The sequence below is a fragment of the Pseudophryne corroboree genome, chromosome 9 (genome assembly GCF_028390025.1).
Source record: "Pseudophryne corroboree isolate aPseCor3 chromosome 9, aPseCor3.hap2, whole genome shotgun sequence".
Classification (NCBI taxonomy): Eukaryota; Metazoa; Chordata; class Amphibia; order Anura; family Myobatrachidae; genus Pseudophryne; species Pseudophryne corroboree.
The window spans coordinates 344680175-344700277 of record NC_086452.1 but is presented as its reverse complement, the minus strand read 5'-3'; the positions used below and the strand labels follow the sequence as shown (position 1 = coordinate 344700277).

General features: G+C 45.6%; 1 protein-coding gene across 2 annotated transcripts in view; it reads left to right on the top strand.

Moving 5' to 3' along the window:
- The window catches only part of NISCH (nischarin), a 306900-nt gene extending 288963 nt beyond the window's left edge, over positions 1-17937 (top strand). For both annotated transcript variants that reach the window (XM_063940634.1, XM_063940635.1), the window contains one exon: positions 15741-17937. In XM_063940634.1, coding sequence (XP_063796704.1) covers positions 15741-16360 — 620 coding nt within the window. In that variant the 3' untranslated portion in view covers positions 16361-17937. The remainder of the gene's footprint in view (positions 1-15740) is intronic.
- Positions 17938-20103: the final 2166 nt, after the last annotated feature.

Genomic DNA, 20103 nt, shown 5'->3' with positions numbered 1-20103 from the left:
CCTGTGTCGACCATAATGCATTCTGATGAGATCCCCCCCCCCCCCCCCAAAAAAAAAGGAGCATTTAGTACATGATTAGTACATAATAAGGACATATTAACGTCACTGTGGACCCTGCTGTTCCGAACAAAGGGGTCTATGTGTGTATATGGATATATATTTGTATGTATGTGTGTGTGTATATGTATATATATATATATATATAGGTATATATGTATTTATAATACTGCTGAAGTAACATTCTTCATTTTCATGTGCTGAAAGCTCTGTTCGAGAAGGTCTGGGTCAATCCTGACAAGATGATTTCAAGTCCTCAATAGGATTGCGATTGTTTATTCTTTTCCCGCTGCGGATAGAATAAAGTGGGTGTCACCCCCTGTTCTGCACAGGGCCCTGTCACGAAGCCAGCGGATCATATGTAGGAAGCTTTCGTTATGTTCTAGTTATGTGTCCACACGTACGTCAGTTAGACCTGGCCATTACATGCGCATGGGGAGTAGTAGTATTCAAAAATGGTCGGTTGCCCGGTCATCCGTTATAGATACCCTGGGGAGAGTCGTATCAAGGACGCTGCAGCATGCTTTCGTGTGACTGCAAGGGATAGAGGACTCTTAGGTTCGCGGTCCGATTCCATGGTTTTGGCTAGGAGGGAGTTGTGTATTCACCAATGGAATGCTGAGGTTGACTCCGAGAAGATATGGAGTCTCTTCCAGATGAAGGGGAAGCCCGGTTCAGTGACGACCTAGTTAATTTGATCTCGGCAGATGCCGGCGGTAGGTATACCTTCTGGGTCTATGTTCCCTCACAACGTATGATGACGCATAATTGTCAGATGCAGTCATGTCAGCCCGATAAATATGGATTCCCCCTTATTTTTTTGCAGATAGGGGAAGGAGAAAAGGGAAGAGGTCAGCAGCCTCTTCAAGGTCACAGGTGCAGAAATCATCCTCTCTTTTCTGCCATATCCACTGTATGACGCTGAGACTCTCTTGCGGGAGCCCACACCGGTGAGGTCACGTCTAAAACTTTTCAGTCGGTCCTGGAACGGACTTGGACCCGTGGGGTTTACGAATAGTGTCCCAAGAGGGCATACTGGAGTTTCCAGGCGTTTTCCCTTACCAATTTTTCATTATTACCGATTCTCCTCCGGACGGAGAGGGAGTATGCGACGCAACACAAGAGTTGTGTCAGGATCAGGTCATGGTCCTGGTGTCCCCTGTCACAATAGGGAGAAGACTGTTATTCAAGCCTCTTCGTGCTCCCGTAGCCAGACGGCTAGGTCAGACCAATCCTAAATCTGACATACTTTAATTTCTATTTAAAGAAATTCAAACCAATCTAAAGAAGAATAAAGGAGGTCTAATTACATTTTCCTCCGCATTTGTTTACCTGAGGTTTGCTATTTAGGATGATCATTACCAGTTTCACCAGGGTGATAACAGTAATGATGGTTCTCCTTCTCTAGTACAGAGCCACGTTTATCCCGTACGGGAACGATCTCCTGATAACGGCGAGATCAAGAAACCAGTTGGTGCAAAACGTTGCACTCTCCCCGACAGTTCTTCAACAACAGGGTTGGCTCCTGAACTTACCAGAATCACTGATGGCCCACCGACGCGGTTGTCGGTTATGGGAATAATACTAGATACTACAGAGAGAATTTTCTTCCAGTGGAACAGGATCTGTCTGGAGTGTCAATCCATCAATACATTAGAAAAGATGGTTGCGGCCTACAAGGCCGCTCAGTTGGCTCCACACCTCACACTTACTAGAGGGACGTAGGTTCAGGGTCAGGACTGGGTCCTGGTATCCACGGATGTAAGTCTCCGAGGCTGGGGAGCTGTCAATCAAGGGAAAAGATTCCAAGAAAAATGCTAAAGTCGGGAAGCCTGCCTTCACATGAATATGCTGGAATTGAGAGCCATTTACGACGGCCTTCAGCAGGCGGTACATCTTCTTCAAGATCACCCCGTGCAGATCCAGTTGGATAAGGTAACAGAAAAAAGCAGAGCGGAAATGGCTGAGGTAACGAAGGTCCTCCTCTGGGCAGAAAAATCTGTAAAGGCTATGTCTGCAAATTTCATTCCGGTGGACAACTGGGAAGCATGGTTCCTCAGCAGACACGATCTCCATCCGGGGGAGTGGGACCTCCACCAAGAAGTCTTCGCAGAGGTGACAAGTCTTTGGAGAGTTCCTCCAGTGGACAGGGGGACTTCTCGTCTCAATGAGAAACTTCAGGAAAAAATTGTTCCAGGTCAAGAGACCTTCAGGCAGTAGCAGTAAATGCTCTGGTAACCCAGTGACTATTCAGGTCAGTGTATTCCTTCCACTTCCACTGATCCCAAAAGTTCCCGGGATAATAGGAAGAACAAGGGTTCGGGCAATTTTCACTGCCCCGGACTGGCCAAGGAATGTTTGGTGCTCAGATATTCATGAGTTGCTTATTAAAAGATCCTGGGCCTTTTCCTCTTCGCAAGGACCTACTACGGTAGGTACTGGGCATGTACCTAGACTTGACGCGGCTACATTTAACGGCATGACTGTTCAGCGCCGAATCCTACCCTGAAAGGGTATTCCCAAGGAGATCATCCCCACTCTTGTTCAGGCCAGGAAAGGAGTAACGTCTAGACATTACCAACACTTTTGGAGAAATTATACGTCTTAGTGTAAATCCAAGACAGTTTCAACGGAGGTGTTTCAGTAAGGTGTTTTCTCCGTTTACTACAGGCTGGGGGAAATGCAGACTGCAGTTGGACTCCATTATCGTCCAGTTTTCAGCATTAGAAATTTTCTTTCTGAAACTATTAGCTTCCCTTCCGGAAGTTCAGTTTGCGTGAAAGACGTGTTCCATGTCCAACTTTCATTTGTGCCTTCGGGGGCACCTTGGGATCGTCATGTGGTGTTGCAGTTCCTTCAATCACATTGTTTGAACCTTTACTGAAGGTGGAGTTGAAATTCCTCACTTGGAAAGTGATCAGCCTATTGGCCTTGGCATCTGCACGGCAGATGTCTGAGTTAGCGGTCTTGTCTCTCAAGAGCCCTTAGTTGATCTTCCTGGAAGATAGAGCTGAATTGAGGACACGTCAGCAATTTCTACCGAAGGTGGTTTCCTCTGTCCACATCGACCAGTGGCTACTGACGCCTTCGCTCACTAAAAATCTCTGGATGTGGTCGGAGCGTTGAAGATTTATGTCGCCAGAATGGCTCAGATTTGGAAAACAGAGGCTCTGTTTGTCCTGTATGCTCCCAACAAGATTGGGTGTCCTTCTTTCAAGCAGATCATGGCATGCTGGATCCGGTACACCATTCAGCACGCTCATTCCATGGCTGGTTTGCCGTTACCGATATCGGTGAAAGCCCTTTCTACTAAATAGATGGGCTCATCCTGGACGGCTGTCCGGGGAGGATCTGGGCATAGCAACTTGCCGTGCAGCTACTTGATCGGGGTCAAACACATTTTGCAAAGTTCTACAAGTTTGACTCCTTGGCCGATGAAGACCTTAAGTTGGTCAATCGGTGCTGCAGAGTCATTTGCACTCTCCCGCCCATTCTAGAGCTTTGGTATAAACTCCATGGTTCTTGAAGTGACCCCAGCATCCTCTAGGACGTATGAGAAAATAGGATTTTAATACCTACCGGTAAATCCTTTTCTCTTAGTCCGTAGAGGATGCTGGGCGCCCGTCCCAGTGCGTACTTATTGGTTGTACTTATTGGTTGTGGTTACACACAGGTTGTGTTACGATTTTTGTCAGCATATTGCTGCACATTCGTCATGCCGTTGACTTGGGTTGTGTTGAAGGCCATGTTCTGCGGCATGCTTGAGGTGTGAGCTGGTAAGATGTTCACCGTGGTTTAACAATAAATCCTTTCCTCGAAATGTCCGTCTACCTGGGCACAGTTCCTTAAACTGGAGTCTGGAGGAGGGGCATAGAGGGAGGAGCCAGGTCACACCATTTGAAAGTCTTAAAGTGCCCATGTCTCCTGTGGATCCCGTCTATACCCCATGGTTCTTGAAGTGACCCCAGCATCCTCTACGGACTAAGAGAAAAGGATTTACCGGTAGGTATTAAAATCCTATTTTTATTGAGGGTTGAGAGGCAAACACAGACACAACAGGTATTGTAAAGCAACAGTTGTAATGGAGTAATTACCATCCTAGTTAAGGGATAGAGTGAGGTGAGGCAGCCGGGGAGAGCTGATTCTAAATACAACAATGATAGCTAACATTAGAAAATTGGTATCTATAAGTGTGCCTTTATGGAACCATATCGAAACAAGGCCTGCTGGAGTATGGTGTGACAATATATTAATCTTAGGTGATTAAGTAGAGCCAAACTTTATGGAATGAGATCGATCACTAGGGGCGTTTACTTGGGATATACTCCATGATATTGGTGGGCCCCATTGGCTTGATAATCAAGACAAGCACATAATCTGGTATGTAGCAGCACTACAGATAAGACAGAGTAGTTTATTACTATATTAATACAATACACAGACTGGTAGTGTAGGTACTCGCGTGAACCTGGTACTTCATTTGGGTTACTGGAATCAGTCTATATAGTGGCTAATTAGGAGCATTGTCGCCATATGTGCTCAAAAACGCCAAACTGAGCGTATCCTAGTGGGGACCATATACCAACTACAGCATAATTTGTATACATACAGAATTTCCTTTGCTGATGAACTCCGAAAGAGACCTTGAAGCAGGCCTGGCCAACATGTGGCTCTCTAGCTGTTGTGAAACTACAAGACCCAGCATGCCCTGTCACAGTTTTGCTATTAGGGTGTGCTAAAACTGGATAGCCACAGGTTGGCCAGGCCTGTCTTAAAACTTTTGATGAACAGTGGGCCAGCTGTCATGGTCCAAATACAGGGTTTTTTCAAGGAAGGCCAGGGCAATAAGTAGATGAGACCTTTCGGAATTTGGATGGAAGTGGAGGGATGATTCTGATGCACAACACACATTAATAGTTTTAAGGGTACCTCTAGAATTGGTAAAATTGCCTTATTATAAGAAATTTGATGAAAATGTTTGGTAGACAGGAGGGATCTGTGCTGTAGCCCAGGGATGTCAGGCAAGTAGACAAAACAATGTTAGGTCATTTAAGAATCTGTTTATACGGCTTGATCTCAGACTCCTCCAAAAAGGCGGCTTGGAAGGATATAGAGATAAGGTGTCAGGCGTTAAATTATTGGAGGGAATACGTATTATTTACCAGTGGGCGGGAGGCCTGCTGTCCATATACCGACAGTGGCATCCTCTCCACCAGAATGCGCTTGCCACAGGATCTATTCCCACTCTATGGGTGTCATGGACACCAACGAGTGGGAATAGTATTGTTTTGCCGGGATACCAGCTGGCAGCATTGTTGGGATTCCTGCTTCGGTATCCTGACCGCTGGGATACAGCCAGCCAGCAAAATGAACGGCTCCCTCTTGGAGAGCTATAGAGGTTTAAATCAACCACCATTTTCAAGCATGCAGATTCTATATTGATCCAGAGCTTGGAAACAGGGAAATAGTGCATTTGAAAACATCAGGCCAGGTGGAATTATAAAGTTATATTATTTTGCAGTCTGCTACAGAGAATCACCATCCATAGCATGAAGGTGTATTATTGCCATTGTGACTTTATGCGTCGCAACATTTCAGGCAAATCCAGTGATCCACTTATACTGTAAATTATATAAAAAAAATTGATTACTCATGCTGATCGTTAAGGTCTGCAAATGAGTATAAGAGACTGCGATGAGTTCTCATCTTGACAGATACAACATGCCCAACCCAAGAGACGAGGAGCCAGTTCCATCTACTTAGGTTATCTTTGATAGTATGTAGTGTTGGGAAAAACTTGATAGTGTTTAAGTGATCCAGTTACTTGTTTTTGCTTATGTATTGTATACGCTTCAGTTACTGATCTTACTATATTTCTACCTGATAACCAACTGATTTTACTGATGTGAGGGAACATAGTAGAGGTGTATTTTCCAGGGTGTATTTGTGAGTCGCCATGACAATCAAACGACCAGTATACTGTATGTCCAGCCCTACTCTCACAAGCAAGACAAATGGAAGAGAATAAGGTCAGAGAACTTCAACGTCAAGGGCGCACAAAGTATTTGCCCACAATCACAGCAGTTGTGCCAGCCGGTCTCACTTGGATATATCCATTATCCAGCGGATTACTTGTCACTACACTGCAGTGAGCTGTGACCACAGGTCTTGTCGGTGAAAACAAAGCTCAGATGGTTTCTCTTACGTCCTAGAGTATGCTGGGGTCCACATTAGTACCATGGGGTATAGACGGGTCCACTAGGAGCCATTGGCACTTTAAGAGTTTAATAGTGTGTGCTGGCTCCTCCCTCTATTCCCCTCCTTCCAGACTCAGTTTAGAAAATGTGCCCGGAGGAGCCGGTCACAGCTAGGGGAGCTCCATAGGAGTTTCTCTAGTTTTATTATTTTAAATAGAGTTTAGGCACAGGGAGGCTGCTGGCAACAGCCTCCCTGCTTCGTGGGACTAAGGGGGGAGTAGTGTCCGCCCTGCGGTGTCTGAGCCACTGTCTCCGCTGACAGGACACTGAGCTCCTGAGGGGACAGATCGATCTCCGCCACAGGGGATCGCTCACCCCAGCAGCATGCCGCCACCCCCTTACAGAGCCAGAAGATTTGTGGCGAGTTAGTCACCGGCCCCCCCTAGCAAGCGGGGAGCCGGTGTGAAGATGGCGGCAACAGGGTAGGGAGCGCAATACTAACTGCGCTCCGGGGCTCAGCGGTACATGGTGCAACGCTTTGAGGGGAGCCCTGAGCCAGCGCCTACACCCTACACTGGTCAGCAAGCCTGTCGGGGACCCCGGTCACTGCCAGCAAAATACCTCAGGCCAGTATAATCTCAGCGGTGAGCGGGAAACCAGCGCCATTGAAGGGGGCGGAGCGTCTCACAGCGGATCCAGCAGCGTTCAGCGCCATTTTCCTGCATGCAGACAACGCTGACAGGAAGAGCGGTACCTCCACATCAACTCCAGCTAACAAAGACAACGATTAACACCAGCAGCTAGCCAGAACGAAGCGCTGGCAATACGGACTTGATAGCGGTCACGTGACAAGCCATACCCGGAAGTGAACAGCGGCAGTGGAGACGGACGGACGAGAAGAAGGAAAGAAGGTAAGCCGGTGGGACTGCGAATGTGTTGGCGAGGAGGGGAGGAAGCAGGGCACCCTCCGTTCCCACTGAGAGAACCCGCGGTGACCGGCCTAACAAAGCCTGACCCGGCGGGTCCCTGCCACAGACGTCATCCATCCCAGCTAGCGATCAGCTCCATATGCTATGTCTGTACCCTGACAAGCATTTGGGAGCTGACACAGCAGGGATAGGAGTCAGTCCGGAGACCCTCTCCCCTCTAACCCACCCAACTTTCACTAGTGTCCTAACCCCGGGGCAACACCGCAACCAACAACCCTATTCAATCCCCATCCAAATCTGAACTGCACAGAGCAGCGGGACGCCGCACTCTGCAACTGTAAAGACTCAAAGTGTGCAAGTGGTGACATTGAACGCCACTACATTAATGAAGTAAAAGGACAGTTGTCTCAAGTGTTCTGTACAGCCACCTGTCTGGACTCATCACACTCCTATTCAAGAGAGTGTGCAGGACATTATACTGGCACAACACATTTAGATCCGCATTCTGCACTATTACGTACCGCAAGTGTTTTTACACATATATATATATGTTTATTGTCAAAACATTATCAGGTGCATTTAGTAAAGAATCACATTGCCATTATCTTCAATTGCACGTACATTTGTTTGTCACCTTGAGATCCGCTATCCATTAATTGATCAATTACTTGCATCCCTAAACTGAGCGCTGCATCAACATGTTTTAACTCCAGCTATCTGTACGGTACCAGGGGGTTGTAGAGGGGGGGGGGATGTAAAGTAGACTGTGTAACCTATTAAGGTACACAGCTAGCGCTGGGTAGTGGATTTCCTCTACCTCCAAAGCGCTGTGTGTGGGGTGGCTCCAAGCTGTGTCTCTCTGCCATTCTTGGAAGGGGGGGAATTCTGTCTGCCATTCTTGGGGGGAAGGGGGGAACTCTGTCTGACATTTCCGTGTGTGTGTGTGTGTGTGTGTGTGTGTGTGTGTGTGTGTGTGTGTGTGTTGTCACATTACTACCATGTCCGGGGATTCTGTATCATATGCTGCAGAATATATGTCCTCTCAGGAGGATCCCATTCCATGTAATCAGGATTGCACTGGTGTAGCACAGATTCCGTTGGTAGAACCTGAGTGGTTGTCCTGTATTAAGACTATAATCACTCAGATTTCTGCTAGGGTATTGCAGACGGAGACTGATACTCGGGTTTTGCAAGGCCCTATGGCTGTTGGGTCCGGTTTGGTCCCTTCTGGGCCCCAGGGCGGTCATTCTCAGAAGCGTGATCTTGCACAGATTATGCAGGATGACACGGATACCAATTCTGACACGGCAGACGGTGATGGGGATGTGCTGCGGGGGGGCGCATCTCTTGCAAGATGGGTGCAATTGATGATTGACGCCATTAGAGATGTGTTGAATATTGCTGACACACCACCTGAGCAGGTTGAGGAGGCTTACTTCACGGATAACAAGAAAGCCTCGCTAACCTTCCCTGCGTTTAAGGAGTTAAATGCTATATTTGAAAAATCCTGGGAAAACCCTGAGAAAAAATTCCAGATAACTATAAGAGTTCTGGTTGCTTTTCCTTTTCCTGAGGAGGATAGAAAAAAAATGGGAAACGCTTCTGTGTCCAGACTGTCAAGGTGGTTTTACCGCGGGATTTGCCGCGTTGAAAGAACCGGCTGATTGCAAAATTGTGTCAAAGTCGGAAAAATATCATGCTACACGTTGCCATATATTCACCTCATGCGCTTGCCCGCTGCACGTGCACATTCTCTCCCGTGCGTGCGGATACTCGCAGCTGCATGATGGCGCCTCCTCGGCCATGCGCTCGAGCGCGTGGTATGTGCATTTACGGTAGAGTTTGTGTGCGTCTAGCGGGCGACTCAGTCGTTAAATAATAAAACCAAATAGTATGTTTTATAGATAATGTTCCCCTTAATAATAACTGTAAGTTTGTTTAATGTAACTGGTCACTGGACAGAGAAATTCCTTTTTGCATGATACGAAGGGTCAGACAGGGTTTGAGCAGTGGTGTTTGGTACCTAACTAAAGAACATTTTATTAGGAACAATCCGGTGCTGGTTAGGTAAAGATTAATCGCTCCTGCGTATAGTTATGTTTATTAGTAGTTTCTGGACATTTACTATATTTGCGGTTCATTATCCATGCGGCAGGAATTCTGAGATTCCCTCCCACCTGAGCAGTTTGATATAGTCACAGCCCACCTGTTCAAACTAACCTATGACCTTTTGTTATAATGCGGAGAGACATTCCTGTGTCCAATGAAAATAAGATTGTAGGGCCCTTTGTAGTACACTGTATGTTGTGTATATAAGGGTCACTGTCCCCAGACCGGCCAGTACTCTCTCTCTTCAACATTTATCTCTGATAATTGGAGGACTGGATCCGGTTGCGCTAGCGAGTGTTCCCCGTATGGTATGTTTCTCTGTGGCCACTTTGTTACCCGTTTTAATGTTAGCCATTCATTCTTAGTCTATGTATTTGTGTTTGCGATCGTTCGCTATTGTGTATATTTCTGTTTAGTTATTCTGTTAGATATTAATGTTAGCCTGTAGTGTATGAACTGTGAACTGTTTTTTTCCCTTTTTACTTAGCTAAATATTGTTAGTAAAGGTGTTGGAACCTTAGCAAGGTATCGTGTGTTTATTACATTGCAGAGGGTAATCGGAGCGTCTCAATCGCTCAAGCAGCTTTTATATTAGCAAGGTTAAGCAGCGTTATATCGCTACAGTATTTCAGTAGTAAGGTTTATAGTACAAACTCAATCTTTCAGTGTGTTGCATACAAGGTTTACTGAGTGTCATCCCGTGAGCGTCTGCGCCGCTCGTGTTCCCCTCGTGGTCACGAGCGTCCGCTACGCTGTTTGCGTAGCATTACGGTAGTCGGCCGTCTATAGCGTGCTCGACACCAAGCGTTAAGCTGTGAGCGAGCGTGCCGCATGTGCGTCTCGACCACGGCTAAGCGTCCGCTACGCTAAGTGCGTACCCTTACGGTACCCCATACGCCAATTGCGTACTGAGTCTCTTACCCATATATATATTGAATTTTATAAGGTAATAAATCGGCATTGTCAATTGACACTACGCTCAAATTCATCTACACGGCTTCAGGGGCAATACTACGGCCTATTATTGCCTGTGCATGGATCTCTAAAGCTATAGTAAAGTGGTCTGGCACGTAGCTTGAAAATTTGAATACTATGGATAAAAGTGACGTTGAATTGTTTTTACGTAACATACATGATTCTGCAGGTTTTATGGTGGAATCCATGAAAGACCTGGGTTCGATGGCTGCAGGGATATCTTCCATGTCTGTCTCCGCTCGTAGAGGATTCTGGCTTCGCGAATGGTATGCCGACACGGAATCCAGGAGAGGTGTGGAGAACCTACCCTACACAGGTCAGGCTCTATTGGGGAAGCGCTAGATGCGTGGATTTCCACGGATACTGCAGGTAAGTCACCTTTTCTTCTTTCAGCTGCACCCGCTACGAAGAAACCTTTTTCTTCAGCTATGTCACAGTCCTTTCGGACTCTTAAAACAAAAAAGAATAAGCCGCCTAACACCTTCTTTAAAGGAGGTCGGGAAAAATCCAAAAGACCTGCTACTGCAGGCTCCCAAGACCAGAAGTCTGCTTCTGGTACATCAAAATCCTCGGCATGACTGTGGACCGCACGGCCTGGAGGGGGGGAAGCCGGTGGGGGCGAGGCTTAGAAAGTTCAGCCACGTTTGGGTGGCGTCCGGCCTGGACCCATGGGTGCAGGATATTGTGTCCCAGGGATACAGGCTGGAATTTCAGGAGCTCCCGCCTCCCCGATTCTTCCAATCAGGCTTACCAGCTTTGCTGGCAGACAGGGCTATCCTACAAGAGGCCATCCAAAAATTGGAGGGGTCACAGGTCATTGTCCCAGTTCCACCTCATTTACAGAACAAGGGTTATTATTCTGACCTTTTTGTGGTTCTGAAACCGGATGGTTCGGTCAGGACAATTTTGAATTTAAAATCGTTAAGCCCCTATCTGAGGGAGTTCAATTTCAAAATGGAATCTCTGAGAGCAGTGATCTCAGGTCTGGAGAAGGGAGAGTTTCTGGTATCCTTGGATATCAAGGACGCGTACCTCCACATTCCAATTTGGCAGCCACACCAGGCTTATCTCCGATTTGCGCTGTTAGACAGTCACTATCAGTTCCAGTCACTGCCATTCGGTCTCTCCACGGCACAGAGGGTATTCACCAAAGTGATGGCAGAGATTATGGTTCTCCTCCGTAAGCAGGGGGTGAACATAATACCGTACCTGGACGATCTGCTGATAAAGGCAGTGTCCAGGGCGAGGTTGTTGTAGTCCATTACTCTTCCGACTCAACTGCTCAAGAATCACGGTTGGATCCTGAACCTTCCAAAATCACATTTGGAGCCGACGAGAAGATTGTCTTTCCTGGGGATGGTCCTCGACACGGAAGATGGTCAACTCAGGAAGCCATTCTTCCAATAAACATTCTGGAATTAAGAGCCGTATACAACGGTCTTCTCCAAGTGGCTCATCTTCTACAGGATCAAGCCATTCAAGTACAGTCAGACAATGTCACAACGGTAGCCTACATAAACCGGCAGGGAGGAACGAAAAGCAGAGCTGCAATGTCAGAGGTGTCAAGAATCCTCCTCTGGGCAGAAAGGCACGCGTTGGCGCTGTCAGCGATCTTCCTTCCAGGAGTGGACAACTGGGAAGCAGACTTCCTAAGCAGACACGATCTCCATCCAGGAGAATGGGGCCTCCATCCGGAGGTGTTCACAGACGTGACCAGTCATTGGGGCGTGCCTCAAATAGACATGATGGCCTCACATCTCAACAAGAAGTTTTGGAGGTACTGTTCCAGGTCAAGAGACCCACAGGCAGTGGCGGTGGATGCCCTGGTAACTCTGTGGGTGTTCAAGTCAGTGTATGTGTTCCCTCCACTTCCACTCATTCCAAGAATTCTAAAACTTGTAAAAAGAACAAGAGTTCAGGCGATCCTCATTGCTCCAGACTGGCCAAGGAGGGCTTGGTAGGCGGATCTACTGGATCTTCTGGTGGAAGATCCAAGGCCTCTTACTCTTCGAGATCTTCTACTACAGGGGCCGTTCGCTTATCAAGACTTACCACAGCTTCGTTTGATGGCATGGCGGTTGAACGCCAGATCTTAGCTCTGAAAGGTATTCCATCTGAGGTTATTCCTACCCTCATTCGGGCTAGGAAGGGTGTTACGTCTAAGCATTACCATCGTATTTGGAAAAAGTACGTGTCTTGGTGTGAATCCAAGAAGTTTCCGGCCGGGGGAGTTTCAACTTGGACGCTTTCTCCTCTTCCTGCAAGCAGGTGTGGATATGGGCCTACATTTAGGTTCCATTAAGGTACAAATTTCGGCCTTATCCATTTTCTTCCAGAAACAGTTGGCTGTCCTCCCTGAGGTTCAGACCTTTTTGAAAGGGGTTCTGCACATCCAGCCTCCCTTTTTGGCGCCGACGGCGCCCTGGGACCTTGACGTGGTGTTGCATTTCCTGTAATCGGTTTGGTTTGAGCCTTTACAGGAGGCTGAGGTCAAGTTTCTCACTTGGAAGGCGGTCACTTTGTTGGCCTTGGCTTCTGCACGACGTGTGTCGGAATTGGGGGCTTTGTCCTGTAAAAGCCCCTACTTGATTTTCCATGAAGATAGAGCTGAGCTCAGAACACGTCAGCAGTTTCTTCCAAAGGTTATGTCGGCATTTCACATCAACCAACCTAATGTGGTGCCAGTGGCTACTGACTCCTCAATTGCATCAAAGTCCTTAGATGTTGTGAGGGCTTTGAAGATCTATGTGAAGAGGACTGCTCGTCACAGAGAAAACGGACTCTGTTTGTCCTTTATGATCCCGAGAAAATTGGGTGTCCTGCTTCTAAGCAGACGATTTCTCGCTGGATCAGGTGCACTATCCAGCATGCGTATTCTACGGCAGGATTGCCGTGTCCAAAATCTGTTAAGGCCCACTCTACTCGTAAGGTGGGTGCTTCCTGGGCGGCTGCCTGGGGTGTCTCAGCTTTGCCGAGCAGCTACTTGGTCTGGGTCGAACACGTTTGCTAAGTTCTACAAGTTTGATACTTTGGCCTCTGAGGACCTAAAGTTTGGTCAAGCAGTTCTGCAGGAGCCTGCGCTCTCTCCCTCCCGATCTGGGAGCTTTGGTACATCCCCATGGTACTAATGTGGACCCCAGCATCCTCTAGGACGTAAGAGAAAATAGAATTTATATTACCTACTGATAAATCCTTTTCTCGTAGTCCGTAGAGGATGCTGGGCACCCGCTCAGCGCTTCGTTATCCTGCAGTGGTTTTTTGGTTCAGTACTGACTTGTACTGGTTTCAGTACTGTTTCAGCTGTTGCTGAGTTTACAGACATGTTGGCCTGGTTTGCCTTGATTGTGTGATCTGGTATGAATCTCGCCACTATCTGTGTATTTCCTTCTCTCGAAGTATGTTGTCTCCTTGGGCACAATTTCTAGACTGAGTCTGGTAGGAGGGGCATAGAGGGAGGAGCCAGCCCACACTATTAAACTCTTAAAGTGCCAATGGCTTCTTGTGGACCCATCTATACCCCATGGTACTAATGTGGACCCCAGCATCCTCTACGGACTACGAGAAAAGGATTTACCGGTAGGTAATAAAAATCCTATTTACTCCTTAGTAGTCACATAGTAGGTTGTCTTAAGAATGGTCATTCCTTAATAGCAGTCGGAAGAAACAAACCAAGGACATATGGTAATTTTTATATTCTTATTATTCTTGCACCAGTTTCTTATGGAATTGTTTTGAAATAACTTAATTCAAAATTTCAATATGAAGGTGAATGATGATATTATGATGGTCAGTCTTTTACTGGGCATGATATGCTGAACATTCCTGAGTAGTGCTGTAACAGGAAGTAGAGCTCTACTCTGCGCAGCTCTGCAGTAGAGCCACTAGCTAAAGGGTGCCAATTCTAAAAGCACCGCTCACACAACCATTGTTATGGCCCTGTTCCTGAGTATGATTGCACATAACTTCTGACATTTCAGCCCCAGGAAGTGGGATGGAGGCGTGATCATGTCATGATGGAGGTGTAGCCATGTACCCAGGTGCATGCCTAGTGCTCTTGTGAACTGCTATATCGCTCTTTAGCCACCTCCAATACCCTCCAAACACCTGCTTATTGCTGTAAACAGAAGATACCTTCCCACCACAGGACAGAGCCCACAAATCAGGACTGTACAGCATGACGCAGGAAAAAAAGAAAATGCAGCTGCACATTCTAAGCAATAAGAACACTAGTAATCAAAACAATTATAATAAATTCTACAATTTAACATGGAGTAAAATTGAGGTTCATAGCAAATGTGGCCAAAAATGCAACAACTGGAATCTGTAAGACCGTGGCTCACCTGTGAGTAAGACAGTGCTTATTAGAGTAGCAGGACTCTGCACTCCTAAGCACCACATTTTTGTTTTAACATCATAATGCTGATATTTGTTATTTACTTGAGTCTACCTGCATAAGATACAGGACTCTCTTAAGTCATGGTGGATTCACTTTATTTTCTGCTGTTTACCAATACATTTATCTGCGTTTCATTTTAATTCAGTTTGATCAGTAAATCTTTATTAATATTACCATATTTAGTCATTATTACAGTTTCCATAGGCATGTCATCCAAGGTGAGCACAGCACACAATCCTTTTTCCAGAATTGTATACAAGTAAGCAATATTCCCATAGTTAGCCACCACGTAATTCTACAGTCACCCCTTTAAACAAAAGTCAGAAGAAACATGGAAGGAATTGCTTATTAAATATTGATAATATAAAATGACACATTTAGAGGTTTATGCAGAGGACACACTCTACATGCAGCCTTTAGATCTACAAGTAGACAACTGTCCATCAATAGAGCCTGCTCCTGTGGTATAGAGCCAGCCCATTAGAGCTGACTCCGAGTGACACTTATACTCCTTTTCCATCTGTAGCACGGCTCGCAGCCGGGAGCCTGACACGGCTGCGACCCGTGCTACAGCCCCCTTTCCCACAGTGCTCACCAACCCGGCATATTGCCGGGTTGGTGACGCTGCTGCTAACGCGGCAGGGACGGCGCTGGGAGATCACATGATCTCCCAGCGCCGCCCTGGTCCCGTTCACACTACACAGCTTACCGGGTTGAACATGTGTTCAGCCCGGCAAGATACCCGGGTAGGATTCCCGGATCACTTGATCCGAAATTTGCCGGGGGGGCCGTTTCCACTAGGGAAGAACACGGGTAAATGCGCGCCCCCGCGCATTTACCCGTGTTTTTAAAGGTAGTGGAAAAGGGGTATTAACTGAAGCCGGCAATCTCTGGGTTCAGCTTGAATAGTTATTAAGTAAGTACATTAATATGTAAATTAATTGCAAAATAAGACTGTCATGTTCACTTTATTTTTCTCTAAGGAGTTGTAATTTTCAATAGCAATTGCCCATTTAAACTACAAAAAGCATTTTAAAATGTAGAAATGATTAAATAAACAAATATTTTCTGTTTCAGGGAAAATGGATAATTATGAACTAATTCATTCCAGCAGAGTAAAGTTCATTTATCCAAACGAAGAAGAGATTGGCGATCTTACTTACATTGTGACTGAACAGAATGACACGTCAGAAATGCTACCATCATTAAATATTTTGCTATATATCCTAGCTTTTCATGTGAATGCAGCAGAGGAGTCTGAACAGGAGTCTTTACTTCAGCCAAAAACGCTTATTCTTACAAGTTCAGACTTATTTCTGTTCAATGAAGACTACATCAGTTACCCTCTTCCTGATTTTGCTAAAGAACCCCCAAAAAAAGACAAATACCAGTTAGTGGATGGGAGACGTATCCGAGATTTAGATCGGGTATTAATGGGCTATCAGACTTACCCCCAGACTCTTACATTTGTGTTTGATGACTCCAGTAACCAAGACCTGATGCACAGCTTATCTATGGATCATTTTAGCGAACCTTTAAGTTCACCTGATATTCAGAAATCATGTAGGGGAACTCAAGAAGTCCAGTGGTACATCTTTATTCCAAGTGCAGACTGCCGTGAAAAACTGATATCACTCCTTGCACGACAGTGGGAGATCCTTTGCGGTAGAGAGTTACCTTTAGAATTGACAGGGTAAATTAACTGATAATGTTATATATATTTATTTAAACTAGCGCAGTGTTGGCTGCAATAGGTAACAGGGCATTGCACATAGTTTCAATGCTGCTTGTCCCTGGATATTTTATATGAACATTTCTATTTAAGCACATAAGGCCCCTGTCTGGACAAACCAGACTGCACATATACCCTGCCATAACCTACCATTCACAAGTCGTGTCTGCAGACCAATCTTTTCTGGTACCTTAAATTGTTCCTTTTTTTTGTTTCACTGACTGATTCTCATTGGGGTAATTCTGAGTTGATCGCAACAGGAACTTTTTTAGCAGTTGGGCAAAACCATGTGCACTGCAGGGGAGGCAGATATAACACGTGCAGAGAGAGTTAGATTTGGGTGTGGTGAGTTCAATCTGCAATCTAAATTGCAGTGTAAAAATAAAGCAGCCAGTATTTACCCTGCACAGAAACAAAATAACCCAACCAAATCTAACTCTCTCTGCAAATGTTATATCTGCCCCCCCTGCAGTGCACATTGTTTTGCCCAACTGCTAAAAAATTTCCTGCTGCGATCAACTTGGAATTACCCCCATTGTTCTAAAACAAAAATGATATATAAATGTGAAACAGCCATGTATGTTCTATCCCGTCGTGCTAAGCTACGTTTCTACAAACCATTGACCTCTGGAAACCTGTGAGATGCACCAAGTGTTACAGATTTGGTATATCACAGTAATTGTGCATGCCGTAAACTCTTTATACTACATTGTTCTGTTGTGTGTTCGCCAGTCGGCGAATGTCGTACAAAACTGCTGTATTGAGCCTATTCACATCTTTTGTATATTTCACTCTGGTGACTTACATTATATTTATATGTAACATATTCATATGCTGCCATTAATTGTCTAAAATAAGCTTTTGACTTTATATAAAAGGTCTGATTTTGTAGCATTAAAAAAAATGTAAATATACAATTGTTTCCGGTTTATGCGGGCAAATCTATGTAACCTGGATGGTTTCCAAATACAGGATAAATTATTTATAATAGAGATAATTGATTATAGCGGATATTGGGATTTTTTTCCCCCCTGGAACTGATGGGTGGTAATTGCTGTGTAACATTCGTTAGGGACGTGTTCCCTTTGCAAGCCGCGCGATTTTAGATCAGTGCAAGCAGTATTATAGTGTGTATTGTCAGCTACAATATATGGTTACTGTGCTCTACTACTTCCGTTTTGTTTTTGTTATTTTTTGATTGCATTCCCTCATTATGACACTTTACATTACAGTATAGCATACATTCCTAGTTAGGGTGGAAATATACCTCCAGTGGTTCATCTTACAGTCCAGCCAAAAAGAGTAGAGGGAAAGGGGGGGGCGGGGAGAATGGAAATTGTGGAGTGGGGGTAGTCATGTGGACCAATAAGGAGCCACAGGTACTATGGCTTCATACTGCTCCTCAATCCAACACCTCTCCTCTCTATTAGTAAGGCTTGCAGCTGCTGTGGAGCTAAAGCGGAAATGGTTGTTTTTTTATTTGCATTCACCTAGGCCAGTGATGGCTAACCTTGACACTCCAGCTGTTGTTGAACTACACATCCCAGCATGCCCTGCATCAGTTTTAGCAAGGCCAAATAGCAAAACTAGCAGGGCATGCTGGGATGTGTAGTTCAACAACAGCTGGAGTGTCGAGGTTAGCCATCACTGACCTAGGCGGATTCATTTGATGTTAAATAAACAACTTCATTTATTATTATTTATTAACAGTTTCTTACATAGCGCAGCATATTCCATTGCGCTTTACAATTATAACAACAATAATAGAACAAAACTGGGTAAAAACAGACAGACATAGAGGTAGGAAGGCCCTGCTCGCAAGCTTACAATCTATAGATCAAAATGTAACATCAGTATGGATGACATACCGTGAGGCAGCTGTTATGTAGGCTCAGCTGTTCATTATGAGAATTTAACCTATTGCATCACTACAAACTAGTCACATGGCTACTTCTACTGTATATTGTGAAAGGGCACTTAGAGAGAGAAAAAAATAAAAAGAAGACACAATGAGGCACAAGTCTGTAATTTAATGCTGTTTCCATTTTCTGAAAATTACATTTCAAAATAAACTTTCACCGTGTTTTTGGAGTGACATATTATGTTTTCATTTACAGGTGGTGGTATACATCAAGGGCATCCAATGAGTGTGTAGGATTATTTATCTGTTGATACCCTTTATTATGAGATGGTCATACCCATAATGTATAATCACCTTTTCTAAATACTCGTAGGAACAAAGCAGGATTGCTACATAAGCACATTGTCAGGGCTGTCTAACAGCATTGTAGACTCCGGGCAAAGCAGTGCACTGGGGCCCCTACCCACTTATTCATGGGACTAAATAAAATAAAAAATCCTAATTTACCCCTCCTGTGGTTTTGCGTGGTCTTTCCATATAGTGATTGCCTTCAGTCATCTACCAATCAGCATGCTGACAGCCGTTCACTGTCTGGCTGGAAGGCAGGTAGAGAATACTGCCTGGCTGCTCTGATTGGGTGTAATTCACAATCAGAGCAGCCGGGCAGCATTCTCTACCTGCCTCCCAAGAAGCTGCCACCTGGCTCAGCCCACCCCTGCTCGAAGGCCCCTAGAATCATGGGGCACTGGGCAGCTGCCCAGTGTGCCTGTACGTCGAGATGGCGCTGTACATTGTTAGTAATTACGGAAGAGTAAACCTGCCAGTTTTTGCTTGCATCTCCCTTCTGGATAACCTACAATATAGAAGCGCATTAATAACTGAGGGGTAGATGTATAACAGGTCAGTTGGGGGAGAAGCGTTATGTAAGCCGATACTGTTTCTCACCCATGTATGAAGTAGGAGATGTGTGCATAGCGCCCTTGTCTATATCGGTGCTGCTATCTACAAGATAGCACGCCGATATTGTGGGCAATGTATGAACTGACCGTATCGACACCTGCAGCTATTGATTTCAATAGCTGCAGGTGTCATTGCCCATACACCGCAACCAGGGCAGCGCTGTCCCTGGCTGTGGTGAGTGTCGGCTCCGGGATGCATCGGTGATCTTGCGAGAGTAGCGAGGTCTCACACATGCGCACTGGAGTCGGCCGGGGGAGAGACACAGCATCGGCACTAAGCTGATGCGCTGTGTGCTCTAGCAGCCATCGCCGGAGGGGGAATTTTCACTCCCCCGCTTCAGTATACGAGATGTTAATACACCTGGGCGCTGCTGCTTCCTGCTTTGCCTCGGTAAAGAGGCGAAGCAGGAAGAATTATACCGGCACGATAAGTGCAGGTATAATACATCCCCACTATAATACATTCCACCTTGAAAACATTCACTCCAGATCCATCCCTTTTGCTGTCTAGCCTTGCAGTCTGATTACATGTGGACCGGGTAGTATGGTCAGAAGATGATGTCACATACATGCCAGAGGCTAATAACATTTATGGACATGCACAATAAATATCAAGCCAGTTTCAGATGAATTATTTTTTAGGCACTGCAATCACTGGTTACAAGCGGTACATACTAACATATTAAGACTGTTAATAGAGTGTTTATTTCTCTAACGTCCTAGTGGATACTGGGAATGTACTTTAGTACCATGGGGTATAGATCGGGTCCACTGGAGCCTGGAACTTTAAGGAAACATTAGTGTGTGTGCTGGCTCCTCCCCTCTATGCCCCTCCTAGCAGACTCAGTTTAGAAAAATGTGCCCAAGGAGCTGGGAGCATTCCTCTGT